Here is a 26019-nt window from a genome sequence, read left to right as displayed (position 1 = left end):
ATGAGCTAGAGCCAGCGTTGTTCTATTCTCCAGTTAGAGCAGTGGTTCCCAAAGTGTGAGCTGTGGCTGCGGTGGGAGGCTGCAGAAACCAGCCAGCGGAGCCGCAGAATCCTTGCGAAAAACCTGCTGCCCTATACAATCATGTATCGGTGGTTCTCAAGCAGTGGCATGGGTACCACCAGTGGCACTTGAGGTGGTGTCCAGTGGTACGCGCAGGACACCTGCCACCCGGCAGTGAGACCAGGAATGCAATACAACAAGCAGCAGGAGGAGGGCAGAGCTCCAAAGCATGCTTTTCCGTGCTCGAAGAAGCCCCCAGTCCACCCGAGCCTCTTCCTAGTGCTGGTTGCATCGCCTCTGGCCTCTCAACCCAGCTTGATGATGTCATCAATGAATGATGTCATCAATCTATGATGTCATCACCAGTACCTCCCAGTGGTGCTTCGGATAGGTGGGCCATGTGAAGTGGTATGGGGAGGGCGCACATTAAGAAGCACTGACGTATAAGGTGTAGCCCTAAGGAGGAGTCGTGGTCAATGGCCCAAGGTCAAGGGAGCCACCACCTGAAAAGGTCTGCGAACCACTGAGCTGTAGCAGGCTTCCCCAGGGCGCTCGTGGTGCGCATGCGCCAGCCTCCCAGGAACTCCTCTCGCTAGGAGGTGGGAGAGGCAGAACAGGCGAGGCGTCCGAGCAGTAAGCTCGCTTTCCTTTTTCCCGCCACAGAAGCTTGTGTGAGGGGGCGTGGCTGCATCCCCTACTGCGCAGGGAATGGACAGCAACGTTCTGGCCCTGCCCACCGCTCTCGCCCCCTCTGACACATCTCTTAAGGTCATGGCGCTGCTGGCATTGGGGCCCGACGGCGCGTGACGCTTGCCTGCTTCTTAGGGGGTGTGGCACGCGGGCTGGACGTCGGTGTCACACTACTTCCGGTACCCAAATGAACGTGCCGGGCAGCTAATGAAAAACAGGGTTGGATAGAAAAGGAGTTGGGACTGCCATTCCATCCACACTTACCTGGGAGTAAGCCCCATTCACTCTAATGGGACTTACTTCTGAGTAGACAGACCTAGGCTGGGGCTCTGAGTGGCATAGGTAAGAGGGGAAGAGGGCCGCGCAGTTCTTCCACTCGATGCCCCGCGTATGGCCGCGTTCCAATGGAGACCGGAAGTGATGTCTGCGAAGCGTGTTTCTTTTCTCTATACCAACCTCAACCCCTGCGCGAGGGGGCGGGTCATCCTCGGCGCATGCGCTCAAAGGAGCGCGCGCGTTTCTCCTGTACTTGTGGTAGCGGCGCGCCTGGCCTTATAGGGCCGAGCGCTAGCTAGTTTTCCTCCCACAATGCCCCGCGATTGCGGCGCGCGGGGGTTCTGAGAGCCGCGAGCGTGAGTAGTCGCTGCGGGGCGGGTAGAGCGGCGCTATGGCGGCCGCGCTGCTGGTCCGCGCCTTGGCCTCTCTTCCTGGGCCGCGTTGCGCCCTCAGGTAAAAGCGCTGGCCGACCCCCGGTTCGCTCCTGCCCCCGCAGCCTCCATGGGGCCGTGCTGGGGTGGGGAAGGCTCTCCCCGGTCCCCGGGTCGCCTTGAGGACTGTGCAGCACAGTCCCGTGCCTGTCTACTCAGAAGTAAACCCCATTGTGCCCAATGGCGCTTACTCCCGGGAAACTGTGCCTGCGATTGTAGCCACAAGCGCAATCCTATGCTGGTCTACTCAGAAGTAAGCCCCACTATGCCCAGTGGCGCTTACTCCTGGGAAACTGCCTGCTATTGTAGCCACAAGGGCAGGTCTATGCTGGTCTACTCAGAAGTAAATCCCATTGTGCCCAATGGCGCTTACTCCCAGGAAACTGTGCCTGCAATTGTAGTCACAAGCGCAATCCTATGCTGGTCTACTCAGAAGTAAACTCCATTGTGCCCAATGGCGCTTACTCCCAGGAAGATGTGCCTGGGATTGTAGCCATACAGCACAATCCCATGCCTGTCTACTCCCCTGTTGTGTCTCAGCCTCCTTGGGCTCTTTTGCTGAAGGAGGTGGTGGGGCAGCACTGTCTTCTTAGGCTTTGCCCTCCCACCTGGAGCCTGCCTGTCCCCCTGCAGTGTGTTCTTTCTCTGGCAGTAGGGACTGAGTGGTGGGCAGCAGCAGCTCCAGCCTGTGCTCGAAGTACCCTGTTGACACAAGGCAGTGCAGGACATCAGCCAGGAGGAGTGTTTTGACAGCTGCTTCCCACTTTGTTCTAGGAGCCCTTGAACCACTGAGGCAGCTGTTGGACTGGTCATGGACCACATGCCAACCCCACCCCTGCTCACACAAAGTATAATTTTAGAGAAGATTTATTAGAGATTTGTTTTTTATAGAGAAATGTTGCAGTTGCCGCTCTGGTTGCTGACTTTAGGTGGTCTGCTCACCATCCTTTTCTGGTGGCACTTAGTAAGATGCTGGATGCGAGTGAAGATTGTCTTCCCCATGACTTGTGGACCACGTCTCAGAGTCTCGCAGACCATTTGTGGTCCATGGGCTACACTTTGGGCCATGAGACCCTGAAAAGTTGCCTTCAGTAGAACACAGGTTGGGAACCAGCATTCTCTCAGAATGAAGTTCCTGCAGATATGCCTTTCTCTTGATATGCACACCTTGAGATGATTAACTGACAGCTGTACCAAATAAGGATTAAGAGGCTCAGATGTGAATCTCAGACTAATTCACAGGGGAAATACATCAAAGCTCAGGGCTGTTGTTTCCTTGCCAGAGTATGAGCCTCAATTATGTGCTCTGCATGCTGCACAAAAGCTGCCTCTTCCAGTAATAAAAGTTCCCTGTTCTTGGATACTATGTACCTTGCAATGTGGTTGAAACTACATGCAGTATAAATGCCATCCCAAGACTATTGGGCAGATTTGTTGAGTCAGATACTCCCCTTGTAATTGCTGCTATGGATCACTGCTGAAAGAAATCTCCCAAAACAGGCCTAGGTATGTTTACTCAGAAGTAAATCTCCTTTACTTTTAACATGACTTACAGCCTAATCCTGAGCTCCCGTGGCATGCAGCTTCGGCAGCACCAGAAATGGCTGCCACCAGATCCTGCACATCACAGGCTACCACAGGCAGCACCTCAGGAGAAGAGGACTTTTGTCCCCTTCTCTGGAGTAAGGGAAGTAGTCCCACAGTGGGGCTACTTTATTCAGGTAAAGACATTCATGAAGGACATGGAGCCCCACGCAAACGGACTGGATCTGGTGGAGCAGAGTTCCACCAGACCCACCTCCCTCCCTCCCCCTGCATGTCTCCTGCATGCCCTCTCCCCACCCTCCCTCCTCCCTCCCGCCCCCTCCCCAGAATGTCTCCTCCTCACCTACCCCTGCTCCCGCTTACTGTGCCATGGCTTGGCGGTCCATGTCACCGCCAAGTGGCAGAGGCTGGGCACTAGCCCAGCGCGGGGCTAGCACTCACCCAGCGGTAAGGCTCATAAATGTGTCATAAATGGTAAGCCAGTGCACACTGTTCAGGATTGGGCTCTTACTCCCCACTGAGCAGAGGATTGTAGCCTTACCTGCCTTAAGCAATGTTATGCATGACTTCTTGAATTGCTGTTTTACACAAATGTATGGGAACTTGCCAAAAACTCTCAAAATGAGTCCCTGTAGAACCCTGTGCCGTGCTGAATTATTGACAATTAAACATTGCATAGAATTCTGGCTCCACCTAATATCCCTTTCTCTTGTATGTATGTGCAATGTGTGTCTTCATATACGAAGGAGGAATGATTCTGCCAGACTCCACTGTGGTACCTAAACCAGGCAATTTTAACTTTTTCTAACTGTTGTTTAGAAGTAAACCAGCATCTATTTTCAAATCATCAATTTTAGAATAAACCAGGATTGTTTGGTTCAAATGTCACAGCCAGTCTTGGCATTATTCTAAACCAGAATTGGGAATTAAATAATTTCTTCTGTTATGCAAAGGGGAATGAGGAGCATGTGCGCACCCAAGGCTGCTGCTACTACAAATAATTTTTTATGCGGTACTGTACAGTATACACGTGGGTTCTTGGTATCCATGGGGAATCTGTTCTGAGACCCCTCGCTGATACTGATAATTGAGGATAATGAAATATGTGATTTTTCACCCCCTCTTAAGGGCTCCAGAGGGCTTTCTGAAGCCCAGAGAGGCAGCGTGCAGGCTTCAGAATAGCTCCTAGAGCCGAAAAAAATGCTACTTCCGATTTTCCTTGGGAGAGTTGAGCTTGAACCTATGTATGCCTGTAGCATGGAGGACAAAAATAAAAGCAGAGTTGGCATTGACTGGCCTACTGTATAAACCATATGATGTTGCTATAAAGGCCTTGCATCAGACTTCTTGGTTCCTGTTCCTTGTGATGTTACCATTCCCACCCCCACCCCACTTGTGATTTGGAACTAAACTACTCAGGGACAAGCGAACATCAAATGGAAAAATATTCTTGAAGGATCAAATCCTGTCCAAATTTCCAGTGCTGATGCAGCCATGCCAATGGGGCATGCGCTGCATCCTGCTGTGGGGGGGGGGGGGGAGAGTCACTGAGGAAGGTTTGCTCATTTATGTTGGGGCTGCATTGCAGCAGAATTGGTGCTAAAAGTTGGATAGGATTGGGCCCTTAGTGATCTCCCTGCCTTAGGCTATTTCAGGATTTCTGCACAAACCAATTATTTATGTTTACTTAGGGAATACAACGAAGTTGGATCTGACCTATTTGTTTTCATTAGATTCCAGATAATTGCATTGTTATTGTTGCTTATTATCATTGCCTTGTAATATCTGGCCATGTCCCAACCCCCTATTTGCAAGTTTTGAGGATATAGACGAGTGCTTCTCAACTGGTGGTACTTGAGGTGGTGTCCTATGGTACACACAGGACGCGCAAGACACTGCCACCTGGCAGCGAGACCAGCAATTCAACACAATAAGCAGTGGTAGGAGACTCAGCTCAGCAGGCAGCGCTCCAGCATGCACTTTTCACATGTTCAAAAAAGCGCCTCCCATCTGCCCTGAGCCTCTTACTGGTGTTGGTTGCATCATGTTTTGCATCCCAATTTGGAACTATCGATGATGGCAAATGCTAAGTGGTTTCTCATGCAGATTTTGAGAAACACTAATATAGACTGTTGTGTTAACACTTTTGCTCTTATTCAGATGCGGTGCATCCTGCTCAGTGGAAAAGTGGTTTTCAAAGCACATTAGTTCAGATAACCGTCCAAAACAGCCCTTGACAGCTTACATTCGCTTTTGTAAAGACCAGCAACCCATTTTTAGGAAACAAAATCCAGGTAAGAAACGCATTAAAAAGTAACTTAAGTAATAAAGGCATGGTTTTAATTGTTTTTAAAGGCATTAGAACCCTGTCAGGACTTTTCATGCATTGTATTTTGCCAGGATTTCTCCAGCTCACCTGCAACCTTGGGATTTCCAGCGTGAAACTAGATGCTTTCTTGAAACTTGATTCAGTGTTTTGCCAGTTTTCTGCCAGTGATAATAAAATAACTATAGATTAGATTCGCCATGGTTTCCAGCCTCTGCAGGACCTATTACAATGGCCTGCACTTGGAGAATAATGAATCTGGATGGTTTCCCATGTCTTCTTGATGTCGCAGTTAGACTCCTTCAGCCCCATTGCATCTAAGTGGGGCTGCCCTTGAAGGCAGTCCAGAAACCGCAGTTGGTGCAGAGTGCCCATGTTGTCATGGAAGCTCAGTGATTCAGTGCTGTTGGACTGATGCTCTAGTGACTGCATTGACTGCTGGTTTGTTTCCAAGCCCAACTGAAGGTTTTAACCTTCAAAGTCCTTAATGGCTTTTGTATCTGAAGGCCTGCCTTCTCCCATGTAGGCTGGCTCATCTGCTAAGATCTTCAGAGGGGACCCTTCCTTGTGTACTGCCTTTGATTGAAGCAAAAGGAGCAGCAGTGAGAGGAGGGGTCTCCTCCCTGGTGATCCCCCTAACGTAGAATTCCCTCCCAGGAGAATTAGGATTGGGCCATTCTCTGGGCACTTTCTGATAGTCTAAAGACTTAAAATTTCAAATGGTTTTGATGGTGGGTAGGGCATGGGGGAAAATTTGAAATGTGGGGGGGGATATTTGGAGGGGATTGCAGGAGCTTTTATTACTTGAGGATTTTATATGGCTGCTGTCTTTATGCTTATGGCTGCATTTGGGATATTTTTGTTTTATGATTATATGTACAGTTTTGGCTTTCTGTCTGAAATGGTTTGGATATATCTATCAGTCTCAAATTCGTATATGAATAATGAAATGTGTTTTTGTGAATACTTGGAAAATACAACGATAAATTTGATTGAATTTTAATCTTGGTAATTTCTTCTGCAGATGTAAATATTTTGGACATAACAAAAAAGATAGCACATGCTTGGAGAGAGCTGCCAGCATCTGAAAAACAAGTAAGCATGCTGGCAGAGGGAATATTGTTTCATGTCAATAGCCTTCTTAAAAAGAAATCTAATGATCTTGCTTCCCTACTTTGGAGAGAAGTTTTTAAAGGCAAAATATCTTTGTTACTTGTTAGAATGCATTGTGTAAGGCAGTGGTTCTCAAATTTTTAGTACTGGGACCCACTTTTTAGAATGAGAATCTATCGGGACCCACCGGAAATGATGTCATGACTAGAAGTGACATCAAACAGGAAAATTTTTAACAATCCTAGGCTGCAATCCTGCCCACACTTATTCAGGAATAAGCCCCATTTAATATCATTATTAAGAGTATATAAAGAATGGTCAGTTAAATGTACAAATCTGTAATATTTTCCCCAATGCAGTCACATGCCATGGTAGCATCAAGTCCAAATTATTAAAAATAAAATATTGAAATGAATGGGGATCCACCTGAAACTGCCTTGCGTCCCACCTAGTGGGTCATGACCCACAGTTTGAGAAACACTGGTGAAAGGGGTTTGGCCTTTTGCAGGTATTACAGATAAAGCAGAGACAATCTATCCAAATGGCAAATGGGGCAAAAAAAATTAAAAGAAGATTAAGTCTTGAGACTGTCCACTTAAGACACGAATTATGAAAGTGAATGAAATGAAAATATACAATCTATTTGGGGAAGAATGCAGTGGCTTGGTTGGTCACTGGGAATCAGCGTGCTGAGATTGCTGTGCTATTGCTCTAATAGTTACACTGACTTCCCATTCTTTTTCAAGCCTTCTTCAAGGTGTTGGTGATGGCCTATAAAGTCCTGTATGGCATAGGTTCGGGATACCTCAAGAATTGTCTTCCCCCCCCCTTATAATCCTCCACGTCCCTTATGATAGTCAGTTAAGAACCTGCTTAGGATTCCACTACCGCCTGAAGCCAAGGAAATGCTGGCAAAGTGCAGGGTCTTTTCTGTTACCAGAAGACTTGAGGACAGCCCCCTCATCACAGTTAGTTTCTGGCAAGGTTTAAAGACTTACTTGTTTCTCTTGGCCTTTTAGAAGGGAGGAACCTCCCAGGGACTTCCTTTTTAAGCCATTTCTGCCCATATACGCAACAGGGATCAGATGTGCATACCTGTGGTCTGGGAAGAAACAGGTTAATTCCCATTGCTGCTTTTGTGTTATAGCTGTTTTATTTATTAATCTGCTATTCTGTCATTTTTAATGATTAATCATTTAATCATCATTATTTAATCATTTAATGTTTTTTTCTAATATTTTTTAAGATGTTTTGATCTTCTGAATGTTTTACTTTTATGTTTGTTGTATACTGCTTTGGATACCAGAAAAGCAGTATATAAATCTTTTAAATTGTGTTACAAGGTCAATTTAGAAAAAGTCTTCAGGAGCCTATTACTATAAACTTGGTAATCTTACTGTTAAAAATTTCATGCATTGCAATATACTAGAAATCTATATCTGTAATTATAGATTATGGCAGGGGGTTCCTACCTTTTCTTTGCATATACCACCATTTATGGGTAGCACTTTTGCTAGTACCACCACTGCCGCCAGAGATGGTAGCTGTGCACAGGAGTGGATGACTTGCCCCACTGTTGTACCCTCCTTCTCCAAACCTCTTTTGAGGACCAGGCATGTGAACAGCCGCATCTTATCACTGACACATTATCTCTTCTGCTGTGTCCACTTTCAGTGGGGTCATACCAAGTGCCACTTGCTATCAGGAGCCACTAGCTGAAAAGCACTTAAGTATGAAAAAACTATTGCTATGATTAAGAGTATTGTTTGACGATTTTAATGCCTAAAACTGCATATTATTTGAAACAAATGTATGCCTTTTCAAAATAAAAATTCTCTGTTCTTAATTTTAGCCGTATGAAGCAGCTGCCAAGATTGATAGGCAAGTCTACAAAGAACAAATGGCCAAATATAAAGCTCAGTTAAGTCCTGCCCAGGAAGAAGCCTTGAAAGAAGAAAAGAGGAGGAAAATGGCAAAAAGAAGAGCAACCAGGAAAAAAAGGGTCAGTGTTTAAAATGTGAACATCTTATTATCAAAGTGACCAAGTGTAGCATTTCAGTGCTACTTGAGGAGCAGCCCAGCCTAAGATGCTGCGTTGGGGTGGCAGAGAAGCCATGGCAAGAATTAGACAACAGAGACAGGTTTCAGAGAGGTTGAAAGTGCTGGAAGCAGGAGCAAGAATGAAATCAAGGGAGAAGTGAAGTGAAGTCTCCCAGCTCTTGACCCAGCTTTTTATTAAGTCTCAAAACACATGATATAAGGTTACGTAATAGGGAAATTTCCACAAGGATGCTACCTTGCTTCATACTAGCTGCCTACTAGCTAGTTCTAGCTTAACCACAAACACATTCCTAGATAAGATTCTCCTTCATAGCATTCTGCTGCTCACAGGTACAGAGTTCAATGACCCAACATATTTTCAAGGTTGGTTGAGTGTGCTCAACTGCGCAGGCCTGCCTGACTGTCCTTGATGCCAAATATGCTAAGACAGGGGTGCTCACACTTTTTTTGGCTCGAGAGCTACTTTGAAACCCAGCAAGGCCCGGAGATCTACCAGAGTTTTTTTTACAATGTTCGCACCATCATAACATATAACATTTATGTGTACAATGTATGTTGGTGTACCTTGAGCCCCACTGAGTATAACAGGACTTACTCCTGAGTAGACATGCCTAGGATTTGGCTGTGAGGCTGCAATCCTAGCCACACTTACCTGGGAGTAAACGTCATTGAGTACAATGGGCCTTACTCCCGGCGTTTCCTCCCAGAGGCACCTGAAGGGGGGGGTCGGCACTCCGCGATCTACTCATTTTGCCTCGCGATCTACCGGTAGATCGCGATCCACCTATTGAGCACCCCTGTGCTAAGACATCTTACCTTAGTGCCTGTGCATGTAAATACTACAACCAAGGGAGACCAATATGTGTTAGGAATTCAGAACAAAACATCTTGTTTTCATATCAATTATCAAGGGCACAAGATGTGTGACTTGATCTTCACAGTAATGACAGGCTAGCCTAGCTTTCTGTTTGTTCCTTGTGAGTATTTTGAAGGGAAAATCTGAATTGTATGTGCACCCAATATTCATAAGTAATACATGCAGGTATTTTGAACTCAAGTCTTATGAGCCATATTGTTACAGTCATCTGCAAGCTGTTGTTTTACATGGTTAGGAACCATGAATTCATAATTGCATTGTATGTTAATACCAGCAAATTATTCTCTGTTTGATGTTGGCTATAGTGCTCTACTTGGGAAATGGGTTATCTAGTATAGGGTAGGATCCAAAGCTCTGTGTGTGGCATTGTGCATGTGCACTGGAGTGCTTTCCACCTCCCCTTCCTGTGGTAGCAGCCTCCCAAAGGTCAGGAGGCCTCCAGAGCATCACTGTGAGGAGCAAGGGGCTGCTAACAGTAGGTAAAAATCTGCCATTCCACTTGCACAAAGACGCACTTTGCCATGCAGGGTTTTTTCTTGTTTGGATTCAATATCAGATGAGAGAGTTGCTCACCAATGTTGTCTTGTCATTTTAGCAATTAACAGTGCTTGGAAAACCTAAAAGACCTCGTTCTGCTTTCAACATCTTTATGGCTGAACATTTCCAAGAAGCTAAAGGAGCCTCTGTTCCGGTAAAAGAAGGCAGGGTTGTGGTTTTAATCATGCAAAAGTTTGTCTTGTTTTCTGCTCCAAGTAAAAGTGAAAAATAGTATTGAAATGATTGCTGCTATTCATTTCTGGAGCATTAACCCATTTAGATTCTAGTAGGCATTTCATGTGGGTTTTGACAGTAAAGGCAGGCCCTGATCAAGCAGTTTTGTACTTGAAGCACAGCTGTAGCTTTCCCAATATTGGCTATTAAGGGGCTAGCAATTACTGATCTCCTTAGTCAATAATGGTACCTGGTTATGCACTCAAATGGTTGGATGTTTGCGTGTCTATCAGCTCCAAAGCTCTGATGATACACACAACGATTTCCGTTTGTGAAATAGTCTTGGATCATGATGATGAGGACAGTGTTACGCCTACTAACTGCTGCACAGTACACCTGCAGTGGCTTGACTTGGCAAAATACAGAGTAACAGCTAATTTTCTCATGGATGAATCAGGGCTTAAATATTGAGGTTCTGGCCCTATTTGTTGCTAATAGATGTGAAAACCTTAGGTCAGTGGTTCTCAAACTGGTGGGACGCGACCCACCAGCTTGTGTAAAGATGCCCCGTTCCCTTTAAGGGGCGGGTGCAGGGGGAAAGCGGCAAAGCGATCCCCAGGATCGCGCCCCTGCATTGGGGGGGCAATTTTTTCGCAAACCATACATGCTCCCAGGGTCCAGGGGATGCGGGGAGCCTAGCACAGTGCTTGCAGGGCTCTCCGCAGCTTGTAAACAGTGAAAGTTCCAAGCGCGACGAAACCAGAAATTCCACTTCCGGTTTAATCTCTCCTGGGAAGTTTGAGAACCACTGCCTTAGGTTATTTCCAAAGGAAGTGAATCCTGTCTAAGTACTACTGAACTCAATGAAACTTAAGTTAGCCATTGAGTTCAGTAGTACGTACTCAGGATCCATTTTTTTTTAGTCAGGAACCTCTTGAATGTAGCATATCTCTAAGGACCAAACAGGACAAGACATCGGGATCTACATAACTGGATCTCTCACAAGTTTTAAAACACTAGTTGCAGCTGAGGATGATTAGGATTGAGGCTATGGTACTGAGGTTTAACCCCCACTCCCACCCAGCACCAAAAGTTGCCCAAGTCAGGTTGCTTCTTTAGAGCTGCTATTTGCCCGCAGATCAAAACATACAGGACAGTTTTCATGAGATGAGCAACTTGTTTTGCAATGACAGTTTAAGGCCAGACTGTTTTGGCCTTAACCTTCAAATACATCTTTGCAACTAAGAGGAGTAGGAAATTACTTTTTCAAAGTATATGTATTCTGGACATCTGTAAAATTGCCCTTTCTTTGTTTAGATGAGAACATGAGAATTTCACTGATACAATACTGATTATAATACTGGTGACGTTACATTCTGTCAGCTGTCTGCAAATCTCCACATTTCCAATAGGAACTCAAAGTTTTCAAATTTCTGGGGGAAAAAAATCTCCATGTCTTGATGGTTAGGCACCCTTTCCTGTTGAACCTGCCTCACAATTTGGTTAAGATGGCGTAGTTGGTTGTGTTTGATGACATCTGACTTAAGTCTCTCTAGATGCATATTTTGCACATTCTGCAGTATAAATGTAGTGTGAATAGGAAGGGGGTGTCTCTTCACAGACCTGCAAATATTGTTGTATACTTTCTTTTGTAGGGAAAGATGAAAAATTTGTTTGAAGAATGGCAGAAAATGACTAGTTCTCAGAAGAAGGTATTATTGTAATTCAATATTCATTTTGCAATTTAAAATGTCAGTTTATTGACATTTAAAGTAGGTATTTGTCATGTGTAGGTTTATAGCCAAAATCTACTTGCAACAATAATCCAAATGAACCATGTCAGAAGCCTGGGCTCCAAAATGTGCTGTACACCTGACAAAGTTGGAAAACTGTGTAGTGGGAAAACAGTTCCATAAGTCCCTTATGTCTTTAAGGCACTGCTTTTTGAAATTGTCCTTGAATATTAATTTTTGAGTGTCTGTATGCTTACACTGTAAACTGAAAATGTTCAGTTCAAGCTATATACAGTGGTGCCTCGTATAACGAAATTAATCCGTTCCGCAAATCCTTTTGTTATGCGAATTTTTCATTATGCAAATCGCGTTTTCCCATAGGAATGCATTGAAATTTAATTAATGCGTTCCTATGGGCAAGAAAAGTCAGAACAAAGTCAAATTTGGTTTACAAAGTGTTTATTAAGTGCTCTTTAAAGGCATACATACTGTACTGAGGATTTCAAAAATTTCAAGCACAAAACGTCAACTTTTTAATTTTAAAAATTCGTTATGCGAAGCATGGTCATAAAAAAAATTCGTTATGCGAAGCACGGCCATAGAAAATTCGTCTTGCGAGTCACTGGACAAAATTGCAAAAACGCTTTCGTTATGCAGGTTTTTCGGTGCGCGGGGCATTCGTTATGCGAGGCACCACTGTATTTAAAGTAATTAAAATTGATGTCTCAAATACAAATATTTTGGATTCTAGTGTTGGAGACTTCACACATTGAATCAGGTGCATTATCTCTTTGTTTCCTAGCGCCATTCAAGGTGCCAGTTATTGCTTTGGAAACTGTGTCTAGTTTGGGCCAAGCTACTTAAAAGGACTGCCTATGCCCATGTGTTCCAGTCCAGACCCTAAGACTGTCATAAGACTATCACTCTGGTTGTCAACAAATAATGTGTGCAGTTGGTGGGGTCTAGAAATATATCCTTTTCTGTACTGGCATGGCTATAGAATACACTGCAAAAAGAGATTCAACAGGATCCCACATTGACTGCTTTCAGGTGCTCTCTTTTATTCCACTCTGCTTTAATGAGCTGGTTTAAGTTTTACTGCTATATGGTCTAGTTTTAAAAAATGGCTGCTAGAGGTTTTTAGCTGCTGATGTTTTGTTTATCTTGCTCTTTGACTTGTATACTTTGTTTTTAATCCTTTTTACTATTTTGTAAAAAAATTAATCTAAAAAGTTGCCTATAAATCTATTAAATAAGTACTCAAAAGGTTAAAGGCTTGATTGTGGTCCTGAAGGAATATATGAGCAAGATTGCCATTAAGAGTTGCCTGTGGTACTGTTTTAAGATATGCATAGAACCTGTGTCTTAAGATTCATGTGTTTCAAGCAAAAACAGATAACCTATTCAGCTTCTGGGGTTTTGCTTCAACACACAATTTTGGGTAAGAAACAGGTATGTGTGAACATTTCCTGCATAATGAGGAGATGCTTCTGGGAAGTCCATAGCTCAGCGTTTGGTTAAACATTTCTATAGCTTCTTTGCCATTAATCATTAATCACACAACCTTATGAAAACCTTATTTCTCTGCGTATTAGATGTATCAGCAGCTTGCTGAGGATGACAAGATTCGTTATGAAAATGAAATGAAGTCATGGGAGGACCATATGGCAGAAATCGGACGTGAAGATCTTGTACGTTACAAAAACAGAAGGAAACCGTCAAAGGGAAAGAAAACGACAAAAAAAAAGACTTCAAAACAGAGAGCTACAACCGTAAAGAAGTCTTTAGGAAGCAAAGTAGCTGCACCAGCAATGAAGAAAAAAAGAGTAAAGGCAAAGCAATCTGAGGAATAGGTTGAAAAAATAACTATCATTTCATTTTCCTGATTGCAGATGTTAATTGTGATCAGTACTTGGGGTTGGCTGGAAAGAGGTCATATGTTTTGAGAAAAAGAATCCTTGAATAAGGTTTTACTTCTCTGGGAACTGTCAAGCAATCAGAATAAATCAACCTGTGAGAACTGTGACTGATCATGAGAGAAGAGATGCTTCTTTCATAAATGTGTAAATAAGCATTCTCTTACAAATTAAGACCCTTTCTTCTTAAAAACCATTACCTGTATAAATCACTATTTTTGTTGTTGCTTATTTTGAATTGAAATGTAATGTAGGCTACAAAAATTTAGCATGTAAATAATACACATAATCACTGGAGAAAGCATGTATATTTGCTGCTTTCAATCTTGTAATTAAAAACAACTGAACTTACACATTTCAATAGCAATTTTCATCTACATTTTTTATAAACCTCTACCAGCCATGCATATTTATTGCATAAAATAAAAATTAACAAGTTTTATACGAACTACTTCAGTTTTCCTTTAATTCTATCAAAAACGTAATACAGGCCTTTATGTATCCTAGGGGAGTTCTACTTATGGAATAAATTACTTTTTTTAGATGCAGTTAATGCATTCTGAAAACAATTGTGCGTTTAAACAATGCTTAGAATCTCTACTGACATACTGTTTCCCAAAGTGTGTGTCCAGACCTGATTGATGGTGGGTCGTGAAACTGACAGGCTGATAGCTGACAAGGAAAATGCATTGTGCGCTATGGAAAGTGAAACTGAGCTGCATTGTGCATTTACTCATGAATTGGCATCTGTTCCTCAGCACATTTTGAAGGTCAGGCCAAGAGTAACAATGCTACCAGAATGGTCCCGATCCTATGAATGCAGGCCCTAAAAAACACTCAAGAAGGAAGTCCTTTTCTCCAAGCTGACAAATGTATTGAGGCCTATGGAAAGCGAAACTTAGCCACACGTGTGCATTTACTTGTGAGTAAGCAAACATTCCTTGGCTCCTATCAAAGGTCAGGTGAAAGGGAATGCAAGCAATCAGAATGCTCCAAATCTTATGAATGTGGAAGAAGGTGCTCCCCCAATTGTAAAACAGACTTGAGCTGGTAAAGTGAAACTTTTACAAGTCTTGTAAAACGAGGTGAGTCCCAATATAATGTCATTTTCAAAAAGTGGGTCCATTTGCTAAATTTTAGAAATGCTAGAAATGCTATCATTTGTAAGTATTGTCAGCACTCCAGGGATATTATAGTAATGCTGTAGTAAATATGCCAGTACAGGTATTTAGATCTGTGTTTCTAAAACTTTTTAGAAACACAGATCTAAACACCTGTACTGGCATACTTACTACAGCATTACTATAATATCCCTGCAGTGCTGGCAATGATACTTACAAATGATAGCATTTCTAAGATGCTGGAAGATGTGCCATTGTATGGATTTTTTGGTTCAGCCTGTAGGGGATTGAGCATTAGTCCAATTTAGTAAACGGCAATAGTTAAACAAAGAGAAAAGGGATGTAGTCTTTGGAGGTTGTCATCTTGTTTTACATTAAAGAAAAATCTTTGTTGGAGGTAGGAATTTATTTACAGAGCTTCTATACAAATAACCTTATTAAAATTTTAATCTTATTTAAAAGAGAAGCATAACAGCATTGTTATTTTGTGATCTCAACACTTAAAGAAACAAAGTCTTACCAATACTTGGGAGGATGCTTGGCCTCTAGTGAATTTCAAAAAGTAGTACATACTCGAGCTGGGAACACACACACAAAGCGTGGATCTGCGTGCCTTTCCATTTTTGGAAGAGATATGCTTAAGCTTGCAGACCCTAGTATGCATGCTTATTTAGCATGGCTAGCTGACCTCAGTGGAACATAATTCTGAGCAGACAATGTCAAAAGCAAACTGCATGCATGTCATTAAGATGTGATAGATATACCATATTGCAGTAGGTGAACAATCCTAGTACAATCATCCTAGAGAAGATGGTGTCTTGCTGTGAAAGCCAGAGACCCAAGTGTATAGGGCGGCTGATGAGGCAACCTATTCCTTAAGATGATTAAAAACCAGACTTAGATGTGTTTGTCTGGACTGCTCTGTTCCTCTTCAGCTCCCTGTACAAAAGCCCCAAAAGGCAGCTATGTTGTCACAGGGAAAACAAGAAAGAGAGCTTGTTCCATGAAAGCTTATGCAGTAATAAGCTAATACAGTATTTCCGAAACTGGGTCGGGACCCACTAGGTGAGTCGCATCGTACCTAAATCGGCCACCACTGAACTACAAAGCCGAAAATGCTGGGTAGGGTAGGCTCCCGGGGGAGAGAGGCATGCTGATTTGCCCTGAATAGGTGGGAACATGGGATGCTGGAAACAGGGAGAGCTGTGTGGTTGGAGAAGGATCCGAGTCTGTCTTCTGCTTTGACTTCTGAGAATATCTGAATTCTGACCCATGCAAAATAACAGCACAAATGCAGTGTAATGGGATATTTGGCTGATTGTAGCTGAGGTTTGAAGCATAAATTGATTTCACTTCAGGCCATGAAATTGCTTCCAGCTTAATGATGTCACATCTGGTGAGTCCTGACAGTTTGCCATTCTAAAAAGTGGGTCCCGGTTCACAGTAGGAGCATCAGCAAGCAAGATCCCCAAACGCTGCTGGTGATCAAAACTTGATTTTTTTTTTTTTAGTTAAAACGTTCAAGAACCACTGCTATAACGTGTTAGTCATTGAGGTGCCACAAGCCATTATCCGTTTCTGGACAAGTGCATTGGATTTTGTGTGAGGAACATGATCAAGTTTTGTCCACCAGCAGCCTTGGGGGATGTTGCTTGCTGGTGCTCCTACCATAAGTCTTTTGTGGACACCCTTCATTTGTGTTGCTGTGTAAGCCAGTTCTTTGTTGAACAGAACTTCTTGCTGCTTTAACACGTTTTACTCTGAAGTGAATCTCACTGAGTTCAACATGGGGCTTGCAGACCCAGCCAGAGGTTTAACTAGAAGCCCCAACTGCTGGGCAGTAATGTCATATGTGGGCAGTGATGTCATGATGATGTCATATACTGTGATGTCATTTAGAGGTTCTTCCTGGAGGAGGCGGAGGAGGAGGCGGAGGCGGCTTCACGCTCCCTTGTTCCTTTTCCTGTGGAGGCTCCTCAAAGGAAGGCACCAGGGGAGGGCACCAGGATGAGGTCTCTTGTTATCTGGTGTGCTCCCTGGGGCATTTGGTGGGCTGCTGTGAGATACATGAAGCTGGGCTAGATGGGCCTATGGCCTGATCCAGTGGGGCTGTTCTTATGTTCTTATGAAGCGTGGGCAGCAAAGCCGCCAGCACTGCCTCCTCCAGGAAGAGCCCAGAGCAGGGACGTGCGGTGGGTGGGGAGGCAGGTGAGGCAGAGCCTCCCCATTGGAGTCCTTTGAGAAGCGCAAAGCGCGTGGGTGGTGGGTGCTTGGGCGCCTCACATGACTCCAGTGGGGAGGCTCTGCCTCACCTGCCTCTCCACCCACACGTCCCTGCCCCTAAAGCGTCTGGGGCAGGCGCCCCTCAGGCTTCCCCTAGCTACGCCCCTGGCTCAGTCTATGGGGCGAGGCCCTCTGAGACGCCTCTCCCGCCGCCCACAGAGAGCCCCCCCAGCAGTGGACAGCCTGTGGAGAGCGACCCCACCAAGGGCGCTACTGAGGGTTGGAGGGGAGCGTCGCCCGCCCATGACGGCCTAGGGCGGCTTTCCGTTGCCGGCCTCTCTAGGATTCTCTTGTCTCCATGGTTACCGGTCGCTGGGTTGTTTCGCGACGTCTCCAGAGGTGGCCGTAAAACGGCGCGGAGGGGGCGTGGCAGGCGGGAGAAGCGGGCAGGCGGCGATGGGGTTGCTGGAGCTGTGCCGCCAGGCGTTCGGCGCGCGCGACCTGTACCAGGTGTTGGGGGTGCGGCGCGAGGCTTCGGGCGACGAGGTGCGCCGCGGCTACCACAAGGTCTCCCTGCGGGTGCACCCGGACCGTGCCGCCCCAGCCGAGAAGGACGAGGCCACGCGGCTCTTTCAGGCAAGGGAGCGCCGGGCGGGCGCTGAGGGGAGGGCCGCGCCTGGGTGGCGCTTGCTCTGCCTGACCTCAGTGCTTCCCAAACTTTCAGCACCAGGACCCGTTTTTTAGAATGAGAATCTGTCAGGACCCACCCAAGTGACGCCATCAGTCTGGTAGTGACGCCATTAGTCTGGTAGTGACGTCATCAAGCAGGAAAACTAGGCTGCAGTCTTACCACACTTACCTAGGAGTAAGTCCCATTGACTGTCATTGTTAAAAGAATATGCATCGTAGCTTGTTGAAAGCACAGGTCTGTCACGTTCCCCCAAGTGCAGACACATCTCATGGCATCATCAAGTCTAATATATTAAAAATTACATCTTGGAATGAGTGGGGACCCACCTGAAATTGGCTCATGACCCACCTAGTGGGTCCTGACCCACAGTTTGAGAAACATTGCCTTATCTTATTTCCAGAGGTGGGTGAAAACTGAGATAACAGCCCAATCCTTTGCCTGTCTACTCAGAAGTAAGTTCCATGATTTCCTAGGCTTGCTCCTAGGAAAGTGTGTTCTGGATTGCAGCCAAAAACACTTTCTCGTTTTTGTTAAAAAATACCCCTGAAATCTGCAAAAATAAAAACAAAACTTTTGTTTGGGTTTTATTTATAATTTGATGGGGGTGCATGGATACGGACTGTGGCTACCTTTGCTGACACTACCACCTACCTAGTACACATTTAAGCAATTACAATTTATACATATAATGCAAATTTTGGATAAAAACAGCACCACTCTCTGCACTTCTAACTTTAGAAAACACTGAAATCCACAAAAACAAAACAAAACTGTTTTTACCCACCTCTACTTATTTTCTTAGATCCTGGGCAAAGTCTATGCTGTATTGAGTGACCAAGAGCAGCGGGCTCTCTATGACCAGCAGGGCATTGTGGATGAAGAGTCAACTGTGCTAACCCAGGACCGCAACTGGGAAGAATACTGGAGGCTGCTCTTCAAAAAAGTAGGAAGTGAACTGCTGGGATTCCCAAAAGACTTTCTCCTTTGCTGGGGGTCGGTGGGAGAGGTAGAAATGTAGCAGTTTTGTGGGATCTCTGTCTCCTAGGCAGAGATGAGTGACCACCTGTGATGCCAGAAATTTCAGAGGCTACAAGGATTTAGTTTTGCAATTCTGAAGGCCAAATCTGATAATATGCCCGCCCATCTAATGTGAAACTAGCAAGCCCACATGTCCTCCCTCTCCATTTGACACACTGTCCCTGCATCTTTTGTGACATTTTCTGTAATATATGATTCTTTCGTTGTATAACTAAAACAACTTGATTGCTTTTTCTAATCTGGTGAAGCCTGCTCAATAAGATTGTAGAAAAGACTTGCAACCACATTTTTTGGAGCTTTGTTTTTCTGGAACACTCCATATAAATAGTTTGAGGATGAAATGTGATGTTTACTAAATTCTGTTCTTGATGAGGTAACGGCATTCTATCAGTTCTGCTCTTTCTTGGTGTTTGCATGTGGAGCACGTACTTATTTTTTCATATAATTCAGTGCAGCTGACCTAATTTATGGGGATAATTTAAATTTAGGGTGGAAGATAAAGGGTAGCATTCAGAGCTTTGGTGCATTGGTGCCCGATCAGCAAAAGCACCTTCTATGAATGAGGGTTCTATTTGCACTAGGACTCCTTGCACAAGTGGTACACTCCTACTGTTGACATTTCCAACAGCAAGATGCTCCTTCACTGACACTCTTGATGTGTCAAACATCAACATGTACTTGAGCCCTGTGTAAAGGATGGTTGTTTGTGGAGCGTAACTCTTTTAACATGGAATGTATCTCTTAATTAGATAACTGTAAAAGACATTGAAGACTTCGAGGCAAAGTACAAAGATTCTGCAGAAGAGCTGGCAGACATAAAAGCGGCATATATGGACTTTACTGGCGATATGGACAAAATTATGGAATCTGTGCTGTGTGTTGATGTTAGAGATGAACCCAGAATAAAAAAAATTATTCAAGATGCCATTAACTCTGGAGAACTTCCATCTTACAAAGCCTTTATAAAGGAGACTAAGCAAAAGATGAATGCAAGAAAAAGGAAGGTGTGTTTTGCAGGAAATAATTAATCCTATAGCAAAAATGCCATTAAATACAGTACTGAATATTTCACTAATATACCCACTCTTTTTATTTGTAACATTGGAATTGAACTCTTGGTGGGTGACAGAGAGAGAATCTTAATAGTGATTGATCCATCTGTCAAAACTCCTAGATCCAAAATAAGCGCTTTCTTAAATTCTGTACTATTGTTTTACTTATATAACATTAAGTATATGATCATTATTAATTTGGATGTTAGAACTGAGATACAAGTTAACCAAATATGATGATCTTTCTACTGTGTGCTTGTAGCAAGACTCCCTAGTACATAAGAACAGCCCCACTGGATCAGGCCATAGGCCCATCTAGTCCAGCTTCCTGTATCTCACAGCGGCCCACCAAATGCCCCAGGGAGCACACCAGATAACAAGAGACCTCATCCTGATGCCCTCCCTTGCATCTGGCATTCTGACATAACCCATTTCTAAAATCAGGAGGTTGCGCATACACATCATGGCTTGTACCCCATAATGGATTTTTCCTCCAGAAACTTGTCCAATTCCCTTTTAAAGGCATCTAGGCTAGACGCCAGCACCACATCCTGTGGCAAGGAGTTCCACAGACCGACCACTCGCTGAGTAAAGAAATATTTTCTTTTGTCTGTCCTAACCCGCCCAACACTCAATTTTAGTGGATGTCCCCTGGTTCTGGTATTATGTGAGAGTGTAAAGAGCATCTCCCTATCCACTCTGTCCATCCCCTGCATAATTTTGTATGTCTCAATCATGTCCCCCCTCAGGCGTCTCTTTTCTAGGCTGAAGAGGCCCAAACGCCGTAGCCTTTCCTCATAAGGAAGGTGCCCCAGCCCCGTAATCATCTTAGTCGCTCTCTTTTGCACCTTTTCCATTTCCACTATGTCTTTTTTGAGATGCGGCGACCAGAACTGGACACAGTACTCCAGGTGTGGCCTTACCATAGGTTTGTACAACGGGATTATAATACTAGCCGTTTTGTTCTCAATACCCTTCCTAATGATCCCAAGCATAGAATTGGCCTTCTTCACTGCTGCCGCACATTGTCGCACATGTGCTGTCACACATTGGGACTACATAGCAGTAGTCATATGTTTCTGTATATAAAGCATTGTATTCAATTGATTTATATTCACAACAAAAAAATTGTTCATTATCGCAATAGCTGACTTGATTACAAAATAAGCTTGAAAGTAATTTCAACAAATATGTTCCTGTTTCAGGCTGAACAAGAAGCTAAAGAGGCAGAAAAATCCAGAGAAGAATTGGGTCTTGGTACAGGGGACGATGACCTGAAAGCACTAATTCAAGTAAGAGCAACAGTGTGCACACATCATGTTAATGTTAACATATTAATATTGCTATCTAAGAAGTCAGATAGTGCTGCTTTTTGTGGGAGGATTTTTAAAATTTTGATTAATGAAATTATTTAATCCTTTATTAATTATCATTAATCCCTATTCAGTTTAATTGATTGAACCTACTTTAATTTTGGGCCCAATCCTATCCAACTTTCCAGCACCAATGCTGCCATGTCAGTGGGGCTTTTGCTGCATCCTACGGTGCCGGGGGCAGTCGTGAAGGCCTAAGGGAACATTTGTTCCCTTACCTCAGGGCTGCATTGTATCTGTATGAGCATTGGAAAGTTGGATAGGATTTGGCCCTAAGTAAAAATCAAAATATTTTAATTAGTTTGTTCTATTCCTTACTGCGGAATTAATTTTAGTGTTCTACCTTAGAATAGCCAGATAAATAGAAAGTAGTGGGATTCTTCCAAGAAGTCATGTTGGGTCCAGTGGTGTGTAATATACTTATAAATTATTTGGAGCCAGAGATGAACAGTGTGGTAGCCAGGTTTCATGAACTATACCAAATTATCAAAAGCAGACTGTGAAAAAATAAAAAGGGATCTCTCCCAGCTGGGGAAGAGGGACCAAAGCGGTACATGTACATAAAATATGCGGAAGCAAGTAATGCATGATGGGGCAAAATTCCCTGATGTCACTTATATACAGATGGGGCTGGATTGGCTGTAACCTGCAAAAAAGAGTGCCATTGCAGCTGCACAGTGAATTGATATTTCCAGTGAGCCGTCTTATGACAAAGTAGGAAGATCTCAGTGTTGAGAATTTATTAGGAAAAAGATTAAAAGAAAACAGCTATGATATGGTGTGGCTGCAGTTGGAATACTGCATACCTTTCTCTGAGTTTCATCTCAGAAAGGATACTTTATCTGTGGCAAAATGTATAGAAAGCATTAGACTGTGGGGACGGAGCACATTTCCTAGAAGGATGGGCTAAATCATTTGGGACTTTTTAGCTGAGGAAAAAGAATACTAACAAGAAACAGGTTAGAGAGATAAAATTGTGAATAGTTTGGAAATGGTGTAAAGGACTTTCTCCCTCATAATACTAGAATTCTCCCTCATGATACTAGAGTGTAATTGATGGTTGGGTTCATAACAAGAGTTCTTACAATGATATATGGTGATGGCTACTTTCTTTGAGAGCTTTTCAAAAAGATTAAAATATCCCCACTCTATCAGCAGCTATTGGTCAAGATGGCAAAATGGGAGCCTTCATTTTCAGATGCAGTTTGTTTATGAATATTGGATTATGGGGTATACAATGGGGGAGCTCTGTTACCCTCATGTCCTGTTTGAATATCCTAGAAGCTAATGGGTGGTCGGTGTTGGGCTAAATGGATGCTTGATATTATCCAGTATAGCTCTTCTTTTGTCCCTGTAGCCCTATTATAATTGTAAAACATTATGTATGCTACATTTATTTATATTAGAATGTCGGTGTGTTCTTGTGTCACCTTGCATAATAAAAGCTATATTAATAGAACTATAGTTTGTGATAAAAGATTACAGAATTGCCTTTTAGTAAAGCTTTTTATATTAAAGCACCGAACACATCTTTGAATTATAAAGATAATTTTGAATTCTCACCTGTCACACATCAAGAACTGCTTTTGTAGTAGGAGTACACCTACATTTGTGTTAGCCATGTGCTCCTGATCCTTTAACCATAATTAACTATCAACATAGCATTATGTCTGTAGTATTCCATACAAAGTTGCAATATTTCCTTTTTTTTTTTTGGTAGTTCAGCCTGAACCAGGTTCTCTTTCTTGCTTTCAGCAAGCTGATTTCCTTAATTTTTCATTCAGCGCAGACATTTGTTATAACATATTCCAGTATAAAGCGTCAAGTCTTTTTTTGGATGGTAATGAAATATTTGTGACCATATTTAACTATCTTTTCATCATTTTACAGAGCAGGAATGAAAATCGAAAAAAGGAAATGGATGACTTTCTGTCTCAAATGGAAGCAAAATATGGGAACAAATCCAAAAAAGGAGGGAAGAAAGGAATGAAATGACCTATTTTATTATTGCCCTTCATTAATGTTAAGTTTGCAGTGAGACTGCCAAGGAAACGCTTTCATCAGTTCATTGTGAATGATGTAGTGTAAAAGACATTCCAAAAACTGAGAGTTAAGTCTGAAAGCTGCTCTGAAACCTTTCAAAATGCTGCAGAAGATTGTAGATTTGCAGGACTGTATCTATTTGGTGAAATTGGTTTACTGCTGATAGAAAATACTTGTCACCCTAAACCACCTTCCATCCTATATTTATGTAAAACAATATTTTTTCTTATTGCAGGGGTATGTTTAGACACTTTTTAAAGGACATTTTCTGAATAAGGCAAATACTAATGGCAACCTAATGATTTTAGAGACATTTGTGAAATATAATAAACTTATTTCTAAAGAGTGTAGATGTGAAAATATTTTACAGATGTATCATAAGGCTGCAAAGATAGAGTGACTGGTCTCCTAAGAGATCTGTTTTGAGTTGATAGTTTTTAACTTGTTCATCAATCTGGAGCTAGGCCATCTTACTGATTACACGTTTGCAGATGACACTAAACTATTCAGGGTGATAAAAATCAACACAGTGGAAGGGTCCTTTGGGCCTCCTTCCCAAACTAGGTGAATAAGTAACCAAATGGCAAATGCACCAAGTGTAAACTCATGTACATATGGGGCCAAGAAAACCTCAACTTCATATATACACTGATAGAGTCCATGCTGTTGCTGACAAACCAGGAAAGATATCTGGGGGGGGAGGGGGGATAGTCATTGAAAATGTCAGTGCAGTGAAGAAGGCAAATTCCATGCTAAAAGTCCTTAGGAAAGGGATTGACTGGTACTGCTGTAATTACCTTTTGCAAATCTATGTTTGCATAGGCTTCTGGCTGCAATGCCCAAAGGACATTGTAAAGCTGGAAAAGGCACTGAAGAAGGCAACTAAAATGACCAATGAACTGGAGCACCTTCCTTACAAGAAAGGGCTACAAAATTTTGGGGCTTTTAGCTCTGGGAGAAAAGGTGATTCAGAGAAGAAATTAATGTAGTTACGGATGGTGTAGAGAGGTTTTTTCAGTTGCGGATGGTACAGAGCAGTGGTTCTCAAACTTTTAGCACTGGGACCCACTTTTTAGACTGGGAATCTGTCAGAACCCACCGGAAGTGATAACATCCAGCAGGAAAATTTTTAACAAACCTAGGCTGCAATCCTTCCCACATTTACACAGGAGCAAGTCCCATTTACTATCATTGTTAAAAGCATATACAGAGTAGCCTGTTAAAAGTACGGAGCTGTAACATTTCCCCAAATGCAGTCACATACTGGTAGCATCAAGTCTAATATACTAAAAATAAAATTTTGAAATGAATGGGGACCCACCTGAAATCGGCTCACAACCCAAATAGTTTGAGAAACACAGGTGTAGAGAGGTTTTTCCACTCAATACTAGAAGCAGGGCTCAACTAATGGAACTGAATAATAGATAACTAGTCTGTGGAATTCATTGCATTAACTTGCATAGTTTTAAAAAAGGATTGAGTAAATTCCTGGAGGCCTTTTCTGGCAATGGCTACGTGCTATATCCAGGTTGAGTAGCAGTATGGCTATGTGTATCAGTTGCAGGGAAACAGTAGTAGGTTTGAGGACTGCCTTTCTTTTGTGGGTTTTCTAGAGGCAGCTGATGGGCCAGGATGGGAAAGAGGATGCTGTCCTAGATAGACTTTTGGCTTGTTCCAGGAAGACTTTTTTTTCTCGTAAAGCTACATGGGTTTTCTTTCAAAGGTATTTTCTTTGCAGGAAGTACTGTTTCCACCTGAGCAGCCAAATGTGTGGGAAAAGTGAAATGAAATCAAGAGATGTGCTTTTGTATGTGCAATCTTTAGCATATCTTTGTTTAGGGCTTGTTTCACAATGTGAATTGAAGTCCAATGGTTCTGCAACAGTTCACAGACCAGTAGTCTGATGTATCCTTTTTTTTGGGGTCCAGCCCATTATTGTAGAGACACAGAAGGCAATATTGTGTCATCCAGTATTACTGAAAGCACTCAATTATAATGAAACTGTTCCCAAGGATTTCATTAGAAACACCACCTGTATTTCAGGATCACTATACATAAGTGTTAACTTCAACAGCTCTGTATGGCCTCAAAAAATCTGAATTGCACAGATGCTGTTTCAGAATTAATCACCAGGATCCAGAAAGGGAGATGTCTACACAGACTGTGTCAGTGTCACAGTGCTAATCAGGGCCCCTGAACTGACAGGATGAATCGTCTAAAATGGAAAATATACATTTTCATTCAGGATTGCTATTTTTGTGTTACTAGAACTGGATCATAGCCAGTCCTTCAGTAACATTGTTAAAACAGGAAGTTACTGTACTGAAGTTAATTCAGAAATAGATTGAGGGTGTAACCGAAAGGTAACTTAACCAAAAACTAAAGTCAGGAATGAACATACAATCTGATTTTTGACCCAATCCTAACCAATTTTTATGCTGGCAGGTGTTATGCCAGGGTACATTAATTTATGGTTGTCACAAATGCAACTAGGTCAGTGGGCAGGCCCTGGCCTTTGCAAGCAGTGAGTGGTTGGGTCTACGTGAAGACCAATGCTGGACGCTTGCTTGTGCATGAAAGCTGGCACAGGGAATTAAAGAGAAGAAGAAAGGGGACTGAACAAGGCAGTAGGGTGGATCAGGCCCAGGAGAGGGCAGGTTTGGTGGTGGTACATGTCGAACCCTGACCCTCTTCCCACTGATTGAGCTGGCACAGGTCCGAGATGACTCACAGTAGTTG

The 26019-nt window shown here is 43.2% G+C and overlaps 2 protein-coding genes across 2 annotated transcripts; both read left to right on the top strand.

The window, feature by feature from the left end:
- The first annotated feature begins 1289 nt into the window (after positions 1-1289).
- Positions 1290-14181, top strand: TFAM (transcription factor A, mitochondrial). The gene is made up of 7 exons (XM_066620760.1): positions 1290-1479; positions 5163-5296; positions 6353-6423; positions 8294-8443; positions 9975-10070; positions 11746-11802; positions 13419-14181. The coding sequence occupies exons 1-7, from the start codon at positions 1418-1420 to the stop codon at positions 13674-13676; spliced, it is 828 nt and encodes a 275-aa protein (XP_066476857.1). The 5' UTR covers positions 1290-1417; the 3' UTR covers positions 13677-14181.
- A 3328-nt stretch (positions 14182-17509) lies between these two features.
- DNAJC9 (DnaJ heat shock protein family (Hsp40) member C9) lies at positions 17510-23630 on the top strand. Its single transcript, XM_066621912.1, has 5 exons — positions 17510-17719; positions 18577-18717; positions 19562-19816; positions 21070-21156; positions 23128-23630. Exons 1-5 carry the CDS (start codon positions 17540-17542, stop codon positions 23230-23232), a joined length of 768 nt encoding a protein of 255 aa, XP_066478009.1. The 5' UTR covers positions 17510-17539; the 3' UTR covers positions 23233-23630.
- The last annotated feature ends 2389 nt before the right edge of the window (positions 23631-26019 follow it).

The sequence above is a fragment of the Tiliqua scincoides genome, chromosome 3 (genome assembly GCF_035046505.1).
Source record: "Tiliqua scincoides isolate rTilSci1 chromosome 3, rTilSci1.hap2, whole genome shotgun sequence".
Classification (NCBI taxonomy): Eukaryota; Metazoa; Chordata; class Lepidosauria; order Squamata; family Scincidae; genus Tiliqua; species Tiliqua scincoides.
This window is presented reverse-complemented; position numbering and strand designations above follow the sequence as displayed.